Source organism: Cherax quadricarinatus, chromosome 43 (assembly GCF_038502225.1).
Source record: "Cherax quadricarinatus isolate ZL_2023a chromosome 43, ASM3850222v1, whole genome shotgun sequence".
Classification (NCBI taxonomy): domain Eukaryota; kingdom Metazoa; phylum Arthropoda; class Malacostraca; order Decapoda; family Parastacidae; genus Cherax; species Cherax quadricarinatus.
This window is the reverse complement of record NC_091334.1, coordinates 1,384,129-1,403,780: the sequence shown is the minus strand read 5'-3', so window position 1 is coordinate 1,403,780 and position 19,652 is coordinate 1,384,129. Positions and strand designations below refer to the sequence as shown.

At 38.3% G+C, this 19,652-nt stretch overlaps 1 protein-coding gene across 1 annotated transcript in view; it reads right to left on the bottom strand.

Annotated features, from left to right (window-relative positions):
- Positions 1–9,270: 9,270 nt before the first annotated feature.
- Positions 9,271–19,652, bottom strand: part of LOC128694354 (macrophage mannose receptor 1) — a 175,642-nt gene continuing 165,260 nt past the window's right edge. Inside the window, exons 17-19 of the mRNA XM_070093469.1 lie at positions 16,497–16,541; positions 13,618–13,782; positions 9,271–11,052 (exon numbers count right to left, since the gene is read on the bottom strand). Of these exons, the coding sequence (XP_069949570.1) occupies positions 10,985–11,052; positions 13,618–13,782; positions 16,497–16,541 (278 nt within the window). The 3' untranslated portion in view covers positions 9,271–10,984. The remainder of the gene's footprint in view (positions 11,053–13,617; positions 13,783–16,496; positions 16,542–19,652) is intronic.

Sequence of the window (19,652 nt, the reverse complement as noted above, 5' to 3'; positions counted from 1 at the left end):
CTGACCCCTACCCCGCCTTCCTTCCACTACAGACTGATACACTCTTGAAGTCATTCTGTTTCGCTCCATTCTCTCTACATGTCCGAACCACCTCAACAACCCTTCCTCAGCCCTCTGGACAACAGTTTTGGTAATCCCGCACCTCCTCCTAACTTCCAAACTACGAATTCTCTGCATTATATTCACACCACACATTGCCCTCAGACATGACATCTCCACTGCCTCCAGCCTTCTCCTCGCTGCAACATTCATCACCCATGCTTCACACCCATATAAGAGCGTTGGTAAAACTATACTCTCATACATTTCCCTCTTTGCCTCCAAGGACAAAGTTCTTTGTCTCCACAGACTCCTAAGTGCACCACTCACCCTTTTCCCCTCATCAATTCTATGATTCACCTCATCTTTCATAGACCCATCCGCTGACACGTCCACTCCCAAATATCTGAATACATTCACCTCCTCCATGCTCTCTCCCTCCAATCTGATATCCTATCTTTCATCACCTAATCTTTTTGTTATCTTCATAACCTTACACTTTCCTGTATTCACTTTTAATTTTCTTCTTTTGCACACCCTACCAAATTCATCCACCAATCTCTGCAACTTCTCTTCAGAATCTCCCAAGAGCACAGTGTCATCAGCAAAGAGCAACTGTGACAACTCCCACTTTATGTGTGATTCTTTATCTTTTAACTCCACGCCTCTTGCCAAGACCCTCGCATTTACTTCTCTTACAACCCCATCTATAAATATATTAAACAACCACAGTGACATCACACATCCTTGTCTAAGGCCTACTTTTACTGGGAAATAACTTCCATCTTTCCTACATACTCTAACCTGAGCCTCACTATCCTCTTAAAAACTCTTCACTGCTTTCAGTAACCTACCTCCTACACCATACACCTGCAACATCTGCCACATTGCCCCCCTATCCACCCTGTCATACGCCTTTTCCAAATCCATAAATGCCACAAAGACCTCTTTAGCCTTATCTAAATACTGTTCACTTATATGTTTCACTGTAAACACCTGGTCCACACACCCCCTACGTTTCCTAAAGCCTCCTTGTTCATCTGCTATCCTATTCTCCGTCTTACTCTTAATTCTTTCAATAATAACTCTACCATACACTTTACCAGGTATACTCAACAAACTTATCCCCCTATAATTTTTGCACTCTCTTTTGTCCCCTTTGCTTTTACACAAAGGAACTATGCATGCTCTCTGCCAATCCCAAGGTACCTTACCTTCTTCCATACATTTATTAAATAATTCCACCAACCACTCCAAAACTATATCCCCACCTGCTTTTAACATTTCTATCTTTATCCCATCAATCCCGGCTGCCTTACCCCATTTCATTTTACCTACTGCCTCACGAACTTCCCCCACACTCACAATTAGCTCTTCCTCACTCCTACAAGATGTTATTCCTCCTTCCCCTATACACGAAATCACAGCTTCCCTATCTTCATCAACATTTAACAATTCCTCGAAATATTTTCTCCATCTTCCCAATACCTCTAACTCTCCATTTAATAACTCTCCTCTCCTATTTTTAACTGACAAATCCATTTGTTATCTAGGCTTCCATAACTTGTTAATCTCACTCCAAAACTTTTTCTTATTTTCAACAAAATTTTTTGATAACATCTCACCCACTCTCATTTGCTCTCTTTTTACATTGTTTCACCACTCTCTTAACCTCTCTCTTTTTCTCCATATACTCTTCCATCCTTGCATCACTTCTACTTTGTAAAAACTTCTCATATGCTAACTTTTTCTCTCTTACTACTCTCTTTACATCATCATTCCACCAATCGCTCCTCTTCCCTCCCGCACTCACCTTCCTGTAACCACAAACTTCTGCTGAACACTCTAACACTACATTTTTAAACCTACCCCATACCTCTTCTACCCCATTGCCTATTCTCTCATTAGCCCATCTATCCTCCAATAGCTGTTTATATCTTACCCTAACCGCCTCCTCTTTTAGTTTATAAACTTTCAACTCTCTCTTCCCTGATGCTTCTATTCTCCTTGTATCCCATCTACCTTTTACTCTGAGTGTAGCTACAACTAGAAAGTGATCTGATATATCTGTGGCCTCTCTATAAACATGTACATCCTGAAGTCTACTCAACAGTCTTTTATCTACCAATACATAATCCAACAAACTACTGTCATTTCGCCCTACATCATATCTTGTATACTTATTTATCCTCTTTTTCTTAAAATATTTATTACCTATAACTAAACCCCTTTGTATACAAAGTTCAATCAAAGGGCTCCCATTATCATTTACACCTGGCACCCCAAACTTGCCTACCACACCCTCTCTTAAAGTTTCTCCTACTTTAGCATTCAGGTCCCCTACCACAATTACTCTCTCACTTGGCTCAAAGGCTCCTATACATTCACTTAACATCTCCCAAAATCTCTCTCTCTCCTCTACATTCCTCTCTTCTCCAGGTGCATACACGCTTATTATGACCCACTTTTCGCATCCAACCTTTACTTTAATCCACATAATTCTTGAATTTACACATTCATATTCTTTTTTCTCCTTCCATACCTGATCCTTCAGCATTACTGCTACCCCTTCCTTTGCTCTAACTCTCTCAGATACTCCAGATTTAATCCCATTTATTTCTCCCCACCGAAACTCCCCTACCCCCTTCAGCTTTGTTTCGCTTAGGGCCAGGACATCCAACTTCTTTTCATTCATAACATCAGCAATCATCTGTTTCTTGTCATCCGCACTACATCCACGCACATTCAAGCATCCCAGCTTTATAAAGTTTTTCTTCTTCTCTTTTTTAGTAAATGTCTACAGGAGAAGGGGTTACTAGCCCATTGCTCCCGGCATTTTAGTCGCCTCATACGACACGCATGGCTTACGCAGGAAAGATTCTTTTCCACTTCCCAATGGACAATAGAAGAAATAAAAAGAACAAGAGCTATTTAGAAAAAGGAGAAAAACCTAGATGTATGTATATATATATATATATATATATATATATATATATATATATATATATATATATATATATATATATATATATATATATATATATATATATATATATGCATGTGCGTGTCTGTGAAGTGTGACCAAAGTGTAAGTAAGAGTAGCAAGATATCCCTGTTATCTAGCGTGTTTAAGACAGAAAAGAAACCAGCAATCCTACCATCATGCAAAACAGTTACAGGTTTCTGTTTCACAGTCATCTGGCAGGACGGTAGTACTTCCCTGGGTGGTTGCTGTCTAACAACCTAATACCTATATATATATATATATATATATATATATATATATATATATATATATATATATATATATATATATATATATATATATATATATATATATATATATATATATACATAACTTTCTTTCAACACACCAGCCGTATCCCACCGAGGCAGGGTGGCCCAAAAGGAATAACTAAAGTTTCTCCTTTTACATTTAGTAATATATACAGGAGAAGGGGTTACTAGCCTGTTCCATCCGGCATTTCAGTCGCCTCTTACGACACGCATGGCTTACGGAGGAAGAATTCTGTTCCACTTCCCCATGGAGAATATATATATATATATGTTGTTTTACTTTGTATCATATTTTTGTGAATGTTTCGTCAATGTATTTTGTCTTTAAATAAAATATATATACATAATATAGGGGGTGGTAGGAGAAAATTCTCAAACAGCTTCAGGGAGAATCTTGAGTTTTCCCTGAAGCAAGTTTATTCTTTTCTCTGAGGATGAGGGTCCCCATGACAGTTCTAGAGGTGGTACCTCCCTATATTTTATATATATATATATATATATATATATATATATATATATTATATATATATATATATATATATATATATATATATATATATACATATATATATATTGGACAATACCTTGGCGTGTAGCATGCGCTACACGTTTGATCCAAGGCAGCCAGCTTTCAGGGAGAAGGCTTACAGCTTTCCATCTCATCCCCTGCATGCATCGCCTGCTCTCGCGAATTCCTTGCATTGTTCAAATCTCTAGTAAGGCTGATGCATGCAGGGGATGAGATGGAAAGCTGTAAGCCTTCTCCCTGAAAGCTGGCTGCCTTGGATCAAACGTGTAGCGCATGCTACATGTATCTCTTAAATCTTCTGTACCATATTATGTAATAAAATATTCCTATTGGTAAAAAAAATATATACTAAAAGATGGGGTGGTAGGGGAAGTGGAATATTCAAACGGCTTCAGGAAGAAATCCAAATATTCTTCCTTGAAGCCTTTTTATCCACTTCTCCGAGGCTATGGGTCCCACAATTTTCACCAGATGTGGACCCCATCCTATAATATATATACATACATATATATATATATATATATATATATATATATATATATATATATATATATATATATATATATATATATATATATATATATATATATATATATATATATACATATATATGTCGTGCCGAATATGTAAAACTGGTCAATTAGCAAGAACTCATTTAAAATTAAGTTCTTTCTAAAATTTTCTCTTATACGTTTAAAGATATATTTTTTTCATTAATGCTAATGTAAAAATTTTTAATTTTGCACCAAAAGAATCTTAGAAAACTTACCTAACCTTATTATAACAAGAACAATTTATTTTAGCCTAACCCAACTAAATATATTTTAGACTTGTTTACAATAATTTAATACTAAACAAACACCCTGAAATACATTTTTTTCGTTAGGTTCAGAATGATTTTGGCGAAATTATTGCATACACAAATTTTCACTTGTCCTATATGGCAAGATGAGCGTTGCTATTTAAGCCAAGATCGCAAGTTCTGTCTATTCGGCAAGACATATATGTGTATATATATATATATATATATATATATATATATATATATATATATATATGTACATATATATACATATATATATATATATATATATATATATATATATAAATATATATATATATATAATATATATATATATAAACACTGATCTCTGGCTGAAGGAGACTCGAACCTACGAACCTTGGAACAAGGTACGCAGTACTATACCAGTGCTTGCGCTAGACGTTGATCCATCTCATCCACTGCAGGGGATGAGATGAAAAGCTTTAAGCCTTCTCCCTGAAAGCTGGCTGCCTTGGATCAACGTCTAGCGCAAGCTGGACGCCAAGGTAATGGTCCAGTGTGGTGAGAATGGTATAGCACTGCGTACCTTGCTCCAAGGTTCGTAGGTTCGAGTCTCCTTCAGCCAGAGATCAGTGTTTGTGTATATTTCGCCTGCTCTTTCGAGTTCCTTGCATATATATGTACATATTTTTTTTCAACAAGTCGGCCGTCTCCCACCGAGGCAGGGTGACCCAAAAAAGAAAGAAAATCCCCAAAAAGAAAATACTTTCATCATCATTCAACACTTTCACCTCACTCACACAATCACAGTTTTTGCAGATGTGCTCAGAACACAACAGTTTAGAAGTATATACGTATAAAGATACGCAACATATCCTTCCAAACTGCTAATATCCCAAACCCCTCCTTTCGAGTGCAAGCATTGTACTTCCCATTTCCAGGACTCAAGTCCGGCTATGTAAAAATAACCGGTTTCCCTGAATCCCTTCACTAAATATTACCGTACTCACACTCCAGCAGATTGTCAGGTCCCAAATACCATTGGTCTCCATTCACTCCTATCGAACACGCTCATGCACACCTGCTGGAAGTCCAAGCCCCTCGCCCACAAAACCTCCCTTACCCCTTCCTTCCAACCTTTCTGAGGACGACCCCAACCCCGCCTTCCTTCTCCTACAGATTTAAATGCACTCCATGTCATTCTACTTTGATCCATTCTCTCTAAATAACCAAACCACCTCAACAACCCCTCTTCAGCCCTCTGAATACTTTTATTAACTCCACACCTTCTCCTAATTTCCACACTCCGAATTTTCTGCATAATATTTACACCGCACATTGCCTTAGACAGGACATCTCCACTGCCTCCAACCGTCTCCTCGCTGCTGCATTCACAACCCAAGCTTCACACCCATATAAGAGTGTTCGTACTACTATACTTTCATACATTCTCTTCTTTGCCTCCATAGATAACGTTTTTTGACTCCACATATACCTCAATGCACCCCTCACCTTTTTTCCCTCATCAATTCTATAATTAACCTCATCCTTCATAAATCCATCCGCCGACACATCAACTCCCAAGTATCTGAAAACATTCACTTCTTCCATACTCCTCCTCCCCAATTTGATATCCAATTTTTTTTATCTAAACCATTTGATACCCTCATCACCTTACTCTTTTCTATGTTCACTTTCAACTTTCTACCTTTACACACACTCCCAAACTCATCCACCAACCTTTGCAATTTTTCTTTAGAATCTCCCATAAGCACAGTATCATCAGCAGAAAGTAACTGTGTCAATTCCCATTTTGTATATGATTCCCTATAATTTAATCCCACCTCTCTCCCGAACACCCTAGCATTTACTTCTTTTACAACCCCATCTATAAATGTATTAAACAACCATGGTGACATTACACATCCCTGTCTAAGACCTACTTTTACCGGGAAGTATTCTCCCTCTCTTCTACATACCCTGACCTGAGCCTCACTATCCTCATAAAAACTCTTTACAGTATTTGGCAACTTACCACCTATTCCATATAATTGCAACATTGCTCCCCTATCCACTATTATATGCCTTTTCTAAATCCATAAATGCAATAAAAACTTCCCTACCTTCATCTAAATACTGTTCACAAATATGCTTCAATGTAAACACTTGATCTACATATCCCCTACCCACTCTGAAACCTCCTTGCTCATCCGCAATCCTATATTCTGTCTTACCTCTAATTCTTTTAATTATGACCCTACCGTACACTTTTCCTGGTATACTCAGTAAACTTATTTCTCAATAATTTTTACAATCTCTTTTGTCCTCCTTCCCTTTATATAAAGGGACTATACATGCTCTCCGCCAATCCCTAGGTACCTTCCCCTCTTTCATACATTTATTAAACAAAAGTACCAACCACTCCAACACTATATCCCCCCCTGCTTTTAACATTTCTGTCATGATCCCATCGGTTCCAGCTGCTTTACCCCCTTTCATTCTACGTAATGCCTCACGTACCTCCCCTACACTTACATTCTGCTCTTCTTCACTCCTAAAAGATGGTATACCTCCCTGGCCAGTGCATAATATTACCGCCTCCCTTTCTTCCTCATCATTTAAAAGTTCCTCAAAATATTCTCGCCATCTACCTAATACCTCCCTCTCCCCATCTACTAACTCCCCTACTCTGTTTTTAACTGACAAATCCATACGTTCTCTAGGCTTTCTTAACTTGTTTAACTCACTCCAAATTTTTTTCTTATTTTCATTAAAATTTCTTGACAGCGCCTCTCCCACTCTTTCATCTGCTCTCCTTTTGCACTCTCTCACCACTCTCTTCACCTTTCTTTTACTCTCCATATACTCTGCTCTTCTTATAACACTTCTGCTTTGTAAAAACCTCTCATAAACTAACTTTTTCTCTTTTATCACACCCTTTGCTTCATCATTCCACCAACCACTCCTCTTTCCTCCTGCCCCCACCCTCCTATAACCACAAACTTGTGCTCCACATTTTAATACTGCATTTTTAAAACTCATCCAACCCTCTTCAACCCACCCACTACTCATCTTTGCACTAGCCCACCTTTCTGCTAATAGTCGCTTATATTTCACCCGAACTTCCTCCTCCCTTAGTTTATACACTTTCACTTCCCTCCTACTTGTTGTTGCCACCTTCCTCTTGTCCCATCTACCTCTTACTTTAACTGTAGCTACAACTAAATAATGATCCGATATATCAGTTGCCCCTCTATAAACATGTACATCCTGGAGCCTACCCATCAACCTTTTATCCACCAATATATAATCTAACAAATTACTTTCATTACGTGCTACATCATACCTTGTATATTTATTTATCCTCTTTTTCATAAAATATGTATTACTTATTACCAAATCTCTTTCTACACATAGCTCAATTAAAGGCACCCCAAATTTACCTACTACTCCCTCCACAACATTTTTACCCACTTTAGCAATGAAATCCCCAACCACAAGTACTCTCACACTTGGTTCAAAACTCCCCACGCATTCACTCAACATTTCCCAAAATCTTTCTCTCTCCTCTACACTTCTCTCTTCTCCAGGTGCATATACACTTACTATAACCCACTTTTCACATCCAACCTTTATTTTACTCCACATAATCCTTGAATTAATACACTTATAGTCCCTCTTTTCCTGCCATATCTTATCCTTCAACATTATTGCTACTCCTTCTTTAGTTTTAACTCTATTTGAAACCCCTGACCTAATGCCATTAATTCCTCTCCAATGAAATTCTCCCACCCCCTTCAGCTTTGTTTCACTTAAAGCCAGGACATCCAGCTTCTTCTCATTCATAACATCCACAATCATCTCTTTCTTATCATTTGCACAACATCCACGCACATTCAGACTTCCCACTTTGACAATTTTCTTTTTCTTATTCTTTTTAGTAATCTTTACAGGAAAAGGGGTTACTAGCCCATTGTTCCCGGCATTTTAGTTGACTTTTACAACACGCATGGCTTACGGAGGAAAGATTCTTATTCCACTTTCCCATGGATACAAAAGGAAAAGTAATAATAACAAGAACTATTAAGATAAAATCAAAGAAAACTCAGATGATTGTGTATAAATAAACGTGTACATGTATGTGCAGTGTGACCTAAGTGTAAGTAGAAGTAGCAAGACGTACCTGTAATCTTGCATATTTATGAGAGACAAAAAACACCAGTAATCCTACCATCATGTAAAACAATTACAGGCTTTCGTTTTACACTCACTTGGCAGGACGGTAGTACCTCCCTGGGTGGCTGCTGTCTACCAACCTACTACCTATATATATATATATATATATATATATATATATATGTATATATATATATATATATATATATATATGTGTGTGTGTGTGTGTGTGTGTGTGTGATACAATCAATGAGTTAAGAGAAGCTGACTCAAGACACAGCCAAATCTGTACAAAACTGAATATGATTAATTAGAGAATATCTCTAAATTTAATTAAATCAGACAAAAACATGTGAATAACATACTTAAAAGGCAAAATCTCAAAAACTCAAACATATACAGTAATAACAGAGTGAAGGGGGTATAAATGCAATGATACTCAAGATTAAACAAAAAAATCAATGTATTGCACTAGACCTAAGGCAAAATTTCTCAAGAAAAGAGAAATTATCTCCTGAAAGTAATAATTCAGAAGAAATAATCTCTAAAGAATTGAGAGATTTGAGGAGTAACATTCTTTTTTTCAGCAAAACCTCCCAATTTAGTGATTAATGGAGTCACAATCGCATTTGCACAAATATCAACATTGTAATGTACATAATGAAAATTATGAGAAACATATTTGTGTTCACAAATTATAAGTCTGGTACATACAAAATGAGCGTGTGAAGCACACTGACTCCTGCTTATGATACAATTTCTTATAGGGAGTAAAATTATCTCTTAACTGAACAAAATGGAAAAGTAAGTTTGCTCACAGAAAACACAATGTTACAAAAAAATAATGGCAACAAAATGGAAAAACTGAATATTCATAATCACAGAGCAAATGAGCCGTAATGCTACGTATTAGAATATAATCATACAATGAAGTTTGATACCTATGAAGCTGGTAAGAGAAACATTTGAATAAAATACTTTCTATAAAGCAGAGAAAGTACATAAGACTTTGTAAAATTAATGGTATATGAACAAAATAACTGCAAAAGTGTATATCAATAAAATCTGAGTCCGAATAATTTGTGTCCATCTGCATCATAGTGAAGACTGAAATACTAGTGGAAAACGTAAAGCAGCTATTAGGCTGCTGAGTTTGTTGAATGCACAACAGAAGTGCTGTTCTGTCTGCATGACTGAAGTCACTCTCCCTCTGTCTCACGAGTACGTAGCTCTTCTTGCATAAGGGAATGACGACACGTGGACTCACTGGTGTGAATCTTTCTGTGTCTCGCACGTATGTTGTTCTTCCTCCTTGATAGATTATTATTATAATCACAAAGAAGCGTTAAGCCAGCCTCCTTGATAGAATAATGCTAGATGGACTGACTGGTGTGAATCTTCCTGTCTTACGCATATATGGCTCTTCCTCCTTGATAGAATAATGCTAGATGGACTGACTGGTGTGAATCTTCCTGTCTTACGCATTATATGGCTCTTCCTCCTTGATAGAATAATGCTACATGGAATGACTGGTGTGAATCTTCCTGTCTTACGCATATATGGCTCTTCCTCCTTGATAGAATAATGCTACATGGAATGACTGGTGTGAATCTTCCTGTCTTACGCATATATGGCTCTTCCTCCTTGATAGAATAATGCTAGATGGACTAACTGGTGTGAATCTTCCTGTCTTACGCATATATGGCTCTTCCTCCTTGATAGAATAATGCTACATGGACTGACTGGTGTGAATCTTCCTGTCTTACGCATATATGGCTCTTCCTCCTTGATAGAATAATGCTACATGGACTGACTGGTGTCAGTCTTCCTTTTATCTCAGGTCTGATAAGTTTTGAAGAAGTTTTCTGTGTATTATCATCACAATATAATGCACCACCTAGAAAGGTTAACTATAAATAACCTTGCGGGATTTTCACAACCATTCTCTGTATACATGAAATACATTATTTTACTAAATTAAAATAAAAACCAGTTTTTATTATATTTTATTAACTGTTTTCAAATGTTCTGTTTTTATTTTTAATAATCACTTTTTTCAGTAAAGGATATCGAGGGCCACTGTTTGTGTACACTAAGATAAACAGGATAAATGAAGACATAGAATGAATGATAAACACAACTGGTAACGTCGCTGTTAATTAATCCTCTGTATCCTGAGCCAAGTTGCTGTCAGCAGGTATCAACTGCACCTTGACTGTGTCGTTTCCTGCAGAAAAAGCAACCTTAATAATAATGAAGATAAAGAAATAATAATAATAATAATAATAATAATAATAATAATAACAATAATAGTAGTAGTAGTAGTAGTAGTAGTAGTAGTAGTAGTAATTAATATTAATAATACCTAGAAAATGTCTCTTCTGAAAAAAACTAAATTCCAATATTCGACTTTACTGGTGTTATCCCAGTAAAGTCAGATAATATTCATATAATAAATCTTTCTGAATTACTTACATTTATACTTATCAAATAAAAACTTAAACGCTGCTAAATCTTATATAAAAGTTTGGATTTATTTTGGTCTTTGTTAGTCCCAATTTGCCTTTTTGATAGAAGAAACTGACGAAATTGAAATGCTGATTTTCATGCGATGATTTCTGAGTGTCTCATCTGATTGTCTTTACTGTTCACCGATAACTTAATAACTTAAATTCTGACTGTCTTCAAACTTAATTTACTGGTTAAGTTTAGAATATCTGTCCGTCTGAGGTAATAAGACGATTCCTCTGATGTTTAACGTCAAACTAGTGTTTCTTAGTGGAAGGTTAGAATTAGTTTAGGGTTGTATATTACTTAATTTACCACTTTAAAAAAAAATAGACTGGTGTACTAGCGTCCAAGTGATAACTTATAAATACCAAATCTGATTCGCTTCAAATCTTCAACGTTAATATTTAACTGTATTATGACTATATGCCAAATTCTGCAATAACTTTTCATATTCATTGAGGGCTAGTGGGGCTAGGCTGGGGCTATGCAATACTGGGATATCTTTCCTGGGTCGCCCAGCTATCCGACAAAGGTATTATAATTGTTATTATATTATTGATGCTATTTCGTTTATGGGAGTGAGGTAAACACACAGGGGTCAAACACTGCCTGAAGAGACAAGAGCCAACCAATCAATTTGGTCCAACTAAAGGAAAGAAAGGTCGAAGACTTGAATTATGAGCTCCCTCATTAGCATCGAGCCACATCCAATGTGAAGAGTTTAAAGTGTTTTATTTCTAGCTCCTGGACCTGTTGGAGGGTTAAGTTATTGCTCCTAGATATGGTAGGTAAGACACATAGGCAACAGTTAGGCAACTTTATTCCGAAACGTTTCGCCTACACAGCAGGCTTCTTCAGTCGAATACAGAAAGTAGGCAGGAACAGTAGAGATGTGAAGACGATGTAATCAATCCATCACCCTTGAAGTCGTAGAATTTGAGGTTGTCAGTCCCTCGGCCTGGAGAAGTTCAGTTCCATAGTCAGGAACAGATAGTTCCTGACTATGGAACTGAACTATGTGTCTTACCTACCAACCTGTCGGTATTGTATACCATTTTGATGCTCCTAGATATCTTCGGTGAGGTCAGCTGCGGGTCCCCTGCCTCTGGAGAGTATGCGAGGGGCGAGACAGAGGTTACTTAGGTTATGCTGTACAAAGATACCTTTCTCGCTTCGAGCAGAGACAGAAATACGTTTAATTATTTTGATATTTTTATGATGATAATAACAATCTTTATTTCTACAAGTATACGTCAGCTTGGTCTGTGTATACAGACCTAGCTGATATGTATACAGAAAGATGTGTATATTTAAAGCCCCATGTTAGGTCGAGCATTTAGGGCAAATTGGGTTAATTTTGTCCCCAGAATGTGACCCACACTAGTCGGCTAATACCCAGGTAGGAATTTACTGTTATGTGAACCTGGACAGTAGGTATCTTAAGGAACACGCCCTAATGTTTTAACCCATGCCGGGATCGAACCACGGACCTCACTGTGTGAGATGAGTGCTCTAGCAACCGAACAACGGGACACCATATTTATTATTCTGACTCACGAAATGGTAATAACACGATTGCAAACAAACCATACCACGGGCGGGATTTGAACCCGCGGTCAGAGAGTCACAAAACTCCAGACCGTCGCGTTAGCCACTGGACCAGCTAACCACATTAAGATTCGTCCAACTAGGTATATTTCTACACCATAGGAAGGTTAACACAGGCACCTCTGTGACCACAAATGCAAGTTTTTACAGACGAATCTCCAGCTAGCGTGGCCGTGGTATGGTTTGTTTGCAATCGTGTCATTACGATTTCGTGAGTCATGTTAACGGCTTTGAGGGGACTGGAGATCCGTCTGTAAAAACTTGCATTTGTGGTCACAGTGGTGCCTATGCTAACCTTCCTATGGTGTAGAAATATACCTAGTTGGACGAATCTTATTATGGCTAGCTGGTCTAGTGGCTAACGCGACGGTCTGGAGTTTTGTGACTCTCTGATCGCGGGTTCAAATCCCGCCCGTGGTATGGTTTATTATTCTGATTCGGGAATAACTATTTTAACAAGTTGGGTGTAGAAGTGAGTTAACTAGATTGTGGTTTAGTAAAAGCTAGTATTTTGCAGTGTTAACCCCCTTTTCTTCTAAGTTGCAAGGTTGCTAACTTAAAGTTAGAAATTTATGCCACAACTTGCACTGAATTGCAAGATATTAGACGTCTCACGGATGCCTTTCTCGGATCTCGAAGCCACCAAAACACATCTAGATTATTGAGAACTTACTAGTAGAAAACAGAGCGTTGAGGGCGGAATGAATGTTATCAGTTGTAAGAAGTTGTGGTTTCTTGTGCACGAAGTAGTGAGCAGCGTAACCAACAACAGCAGTCACCAACATTACTACCGTAACAATGCCAGTGATACTTCCAGCACTCAGGGGATAACTTTTCCCTGTGGTATCAAAGAGCAAGTTAATGTAGGAACATTTACCTATATAAATATAAGAGTAAATGCAATGGTAAAGTCACCTATATTACCTGTATAATTCTTAAGGTAGTCATAATGGGGTGCTAAACTCGTAGGGGCACCTATATTACCTGCATAATTCTTAAGGTAGTCATAATGGAGTGCTAAACTCGTAGGGGTCATGTAGTGCCTGGGGTACTGGAAGAAATTAGATTTAATCTGAGAAAATAAAAGGATAGCTCCAGTTCCTTGAACTGAAAGCCCTTCGCCATCATCAAGGCGACTACACGAATATAATTACAGTTATGAAAACACTTGGGTCACCATGACACTCTTCCATCCCTCCTCAGAAAAACTGTGCTAAAATTATTCAGATTCATATATGGATCACCATTCAAGGAGGGTGTGTGGGTGCCTTGATGTCGAGGAACTCTTGATTAAAGTAATCATTGCCATAGATTAATCACCATTACCTTTTATTCCCCAAGCGCTGGAGGACCTCCTGCGGGTGAATATAATAATAATAATTATCTCGACAAGTAGATAGTGTAAGACACTTGACTGACACACCTGGACAGTGTAAGACACTTGACTGACACACCTGGACAGTGTAAGACACTTGACTGACACACCTGGACAGTGTAAGACACTTGACTGACACCTGGACAGTGTAAGACACTTGACTGACACACCTGGACAGTGTAAGACACTTGACTGACACACCTGGACAGTGTAAGACACTTGACTGACACACCTGGACAGTGTAAGACACTTAACTGACACACCTGGACAGTGTAAGACACTTGACTGACACCTGGACAGTGTCAGCGTCAGTGTCACTTGACTGACACACCTGGACAGTGTAAGACACTTGACTGACACCTGGACAGTGTCAGTGTCAGCGTCAGTGTCACTTGATTGACACACCTGGACAGTGTAAGACACTTGACTGACACACCTGGACAGTGTAAGACACTTGACTGATACCTGGACAGTGTCAGTGTCAGCGTCAGTGTCACTTGACTGACACACCTGGACAGTGTAAGACACTTGATTGACACACCTGGACAGTGTAAGACACTTGACTGACACACCTGGACAGTGTAAGACACTTGACTGACACACCTGGACGGTGTAAGACACTTGACTGACGCACCTGGACGGTGTAAGACACTTGACTGACACACATGAACAATGTAAGATACTTGACTGACACACCTGGACAGTGTAAGACACTTGACTGACACATCAGGACAGTGTAAGAAACTTGACTGACACACCTGGACGGTGTAAGACACTTGACTGACAGACATGAACAATGTAAGACACTTGACTGACACACCTGGACAGTGTAAGACACTTGACTGAAACACCTGGGCAGTTTAAGGCACCTGACTGACACACCTGGAGAGTGTAAGACACTTGACTGAAACACCTGGGCAGTTTAAGGCACCTGACTGACACACCTGGAGAGTGTAAGACACTTGACTGACACACCTGGGCAGTTTAAGTCACTTGACTGACACACCTGGGCAGTGTAAGACACTTGACTGACACACCTGGACAGTGAAAGACACTTGACTGACACACCTGGACAGTGAAAGACACTTGACTGACACACCTGGACAGTGTAAGACACTTGACTGAAACACCTGGGCAGTTTAAGGCACCTGACTGACACACCTGGAGAGTGTAAGACACTTGACTGAAACACCTGGGCAGTTTAAGTCACTTGACTGACACACCTGGGCAGTGTAAGACACTTGACTGACAAACTTGGACAGTGTAAAACACTTGACTAACACACCTGACTTCTTGACTTACACTGGGATCAGTCTTGGAGTATTGTAAAGTCAATACATTATAATGATCCAGGATGAGCCGAAACATCAGCCTTTTTCTCTTCCATTATATAAATTAGTTTTAATTTTTGTATTTGATTCATATTTGTTCTAAATTCTGAACTGTTGTCTAAGAGAAAACATTTTGCAACACCATGAATCTTTGAATAAAAAGTTTTCGGTAAGTCACCCTGCATTGAAAAGTATGATGATGCTGGTGATGGGTTCTTGATCTCGGGAAATGAAGCTAATCTCCCATTACTTTGATCAAACTTAATTACATCCAGTTCCAACAGCACAGTGATGGCCCTTAAATTTCAGCAATCTCTAGTTAATCTTAAAATTATTCCATATAATCAGCTTAGTAATGAAGAAATATTGATAAAGTGTATTATAGTGTGAGAGTAAATAAAGAAGAACGAGAAGAAATGTGTCCCTAGATTTATGTTATATCTTATTTCTAAAGTAATGTCGTATGTGTCACAGACTTTCACTAACGTCGTATGTGTCACAGACTTTCACTAATGTCGTATGTGTCACAGACTTTCACTAATGTCGTATGTGTCACAGACTCACTAATGTCGTATGTGTCACAGACTTTCACTAATGTCGTATGTGTCACAGACTCACTAATGTCGTATGTGTCACAGACTTTCACTAATGTCGTATGTGTCACAGACTTTCACTAATGTCGTATGTTTCACAGACTTTCACTATATATCGTCAGTGTCATTTGCAAAATATTCTGAGGATTGTGTTTATGCACATTTAAGTGTTGATGGAAGTAGCACTTGTCTGCTACATATAACCAGGGTTACTAATGCTAGGTAGGCATTACGGTATACTACCAGTACTTACAGTCTACCTCAGTAGCGCTTCGCTGCATGACCGAACCATCATGGCCTGAAGAAAAAAAGTCAAATATTCACTAATAATAATAATAATAATAATAATAATAATAATAATAATAATAATAATAATAATAATAATAATAACAATAATAATAATAATAATAACTTGATGTGTTTCTGTTATGTGGGGGTTCGATAACGTGGATTGGGTAATAACACTCACGTTGGATGTTCTAGTATATTAGGTGGAATATCTGTGGAGAACCAAGACTGACCTGCCATCTGTCTTACCGTCTCTATTTCAGCTGGCTCGCTGAGTGCCTTGGAGGGTAGCGGTATTCAAATTATTATTATTATTATAATAAAAAAGAAGCGCAAAGCCACAAGGGCTATCGGTATTCAAAACATGCTGTGGTCAGCAGCAACAGTCAGTGATTCACACAGACGGTTGGTAGTGAGTCATACTACTGGTAACTTGTTACTGGTACTACTGGGAACTGATACTACTGAGAGCTCGGCGACGCAACCCCACATGACATTTCGGTCGCTGAGTGATCCGAGAGAGAGATCCCTGTATGTCATAAACCCAGCCCTGTCTACCTCAGTGATCGCATAAGGAACAGTACAGAGTGGTGATAAAATTATAATGCACCAAATATTGATGCCAGTTATCTTTATTAGGGAGCCAGCCAGCTTGGCCCATGGAACTATAATTTATTATTCACAAAATTCTTTAGTGTGACATCACGTGACAACATGTCGGCTGGATTCTTTTATGTAGAGACATGGCAGAAGAGAAAACCATTTTGCATTTTCCTTATTTCCTCTACTCGATTTTTTACATAGACAAAAATAACTCCAGATGACGGTTTTTTCAACGGTGACATGATGGAGTACTTTGTGAAGAAAAAGTGCCAATTTAGTACGTACATAACGTGCTGTCAGTTGCAATTGTGGCACTGTTCTGACTTTCAGTGGTGCCACTCTGGCTCAGGAAGTAACTAATAAATTCCCTTCAGCATTACTCACGTCAGCCACAGAGCCATAACCTCGGGTTGAGGCGCCACAGAACACATGTAATGTGTACGTCTCTCTCTTGGGAAATTTAAATTGGGGGAGTTGAGTAAATTCCGTGGAGATCTCACTCCATGCTTGATTTATTTCTCAAGGTAATCTCTCGTTCCAACCTATTTTGAGTTTCTTTGTATCTTGAATGACAGACAATAAACTACTTTTGGAAAGTCTACTGCATTTTTTTTTATTTATTTATTTATTTGAGGTTCAAAGTATCTTCCTGTGTGTTTCAAATGAGTCCAAGCATATTGTTGCGATCAGTATTGTCAACTTCAAGGAAGTCTAATTATATGAGTTCCCTTAATTTAGTGAAATTAGTGTTCCACCTGCCATTTCCTTGTAAGCTTCTATGTATATAGATTTCAGATCCTCTTCTTTATCCACTGTACATTGAAGCTTGTTCATATTAAAACTTTTGTTTAAAGTGTCTCTGAGTAGACGTGTAGATTTCTTCAAATGAGTGTTAAAAGTAGAGCAACTTCCAGTAGAAATGGAAAGGATGTTGCTCCAAATAAGACAGATGCGTAACGATATGTCTTTACGGTACTTTGAAGGTCATGTAGATACTCTGGCCATATAAATCAAAAGAAATTTCTATTAACTTCGTGTAGGCCTGCTCTTAGAAATGACCTTGGAAATATCAGGTATGTAAGCATAGGGATTTATGCAAAATTTCATGAACACGTTTCCAAGCAACTCTGTAAGTGAGGGTCCTGTCATCAGACAGTCGTTAAGGCTTGCTACTTCCCAGCTAGCACGTGAGCTGCAATAGTATACAACACTTTGGGGTGTTGTTTCAGAATCTTTCCTGACCCCATGCCTTCGACTACTTCCTCAATGAAATTGTAATCCAACTCTTCTTGAATGATTGTATCATATTGGTTACCAGTCTGACTTCTGTGGGCTTTATTTACATCAGTGCCTGTGGTATCTAGGTTCCACAGTTTATCAACTGGTTCATTCATTTCTTCCAGTAATCATTATTTCTGTTGTATAGAGGCCAGAACGTTGTGTAGCTTTAAAAATAGGTTGGATAAATACATGAGTAGATGTGGGTGGGTGTGAGTTAGACCTGATAGCTTGTGCTACCAGGTCGGTTGCCGTGTTCCTCCCTTAAGTCAATGTGACCTGACCTGACTAGGTTGGGTGCATTGGCTTAAGCCGGTAGGAGACTTGGACCTGCCTCGCATGGGCCAGTAGGCCTTCTGCAGTGTTCCATCGTTCTTATGTTCTTATGTTCTTAATGGAGATTCTAGTAACTAGAACATTTACCACTACATTTACATCAGCTTCTGACCCAGCTCACCCTGTGGGACAGGAACTGCAACACAATTCATGTGTCCATCAGCTGTTTTCAGTAAGTAGACATCATATTTACAATGTTTCGCACAAAACAGTTGTAGTAGTAGTCACTTCCGATAATTAAATCGATCAGGCCGATTCTGTTCCTCTTTATGTTTGGAGACGCTAGCTTGACCTTGGCTCTGTAGTCCTCTGATATGTACACTCGACGATAATTCAGTGTAGGTGGGGTTATCATTACGCCTGGTAGCTTGCATGACTAATCTCTTCACAAGAGAAATAGTGCATACTGAAATAATATTTAAATGCTAACTGGTTTGTGGTAACAGATTACGTTGTACAGTGCCACTAGTAAACCAGTCATTTCAGCTTATGTCATATTTAGTCATATTTGTTTAAAGCAATTCTAAACATCTGTAAGTCTAATAGACAGTGTCGAGGTGACTTCAAGCTCACTATCTTGACTGCATGTCTGACTTTATCTAGATCAGCACCAAGGTAACTAATTGTCTTATAGGACCTTTAAAGCTTGTTGATAAGTATCCTTGACCACCTGGGATATTCTAATCAGTTCAAAGAGTTTGCCCTTTACTAGACACTTAAGGTAATTTAGCCTAGCCATTACACCAATAACTGTTCTACTCTCTACCAATGACTTAAAATTATTATTGAATTCTTAAGAGTCATTTCCTTGAAAGACTGGAAGGGCAAACTATGACAAGCTTGCTAATGGTGTGGCTATAGATGAATTAGGTATGACAGTAGTGTGCCCACTGACAACAGATGT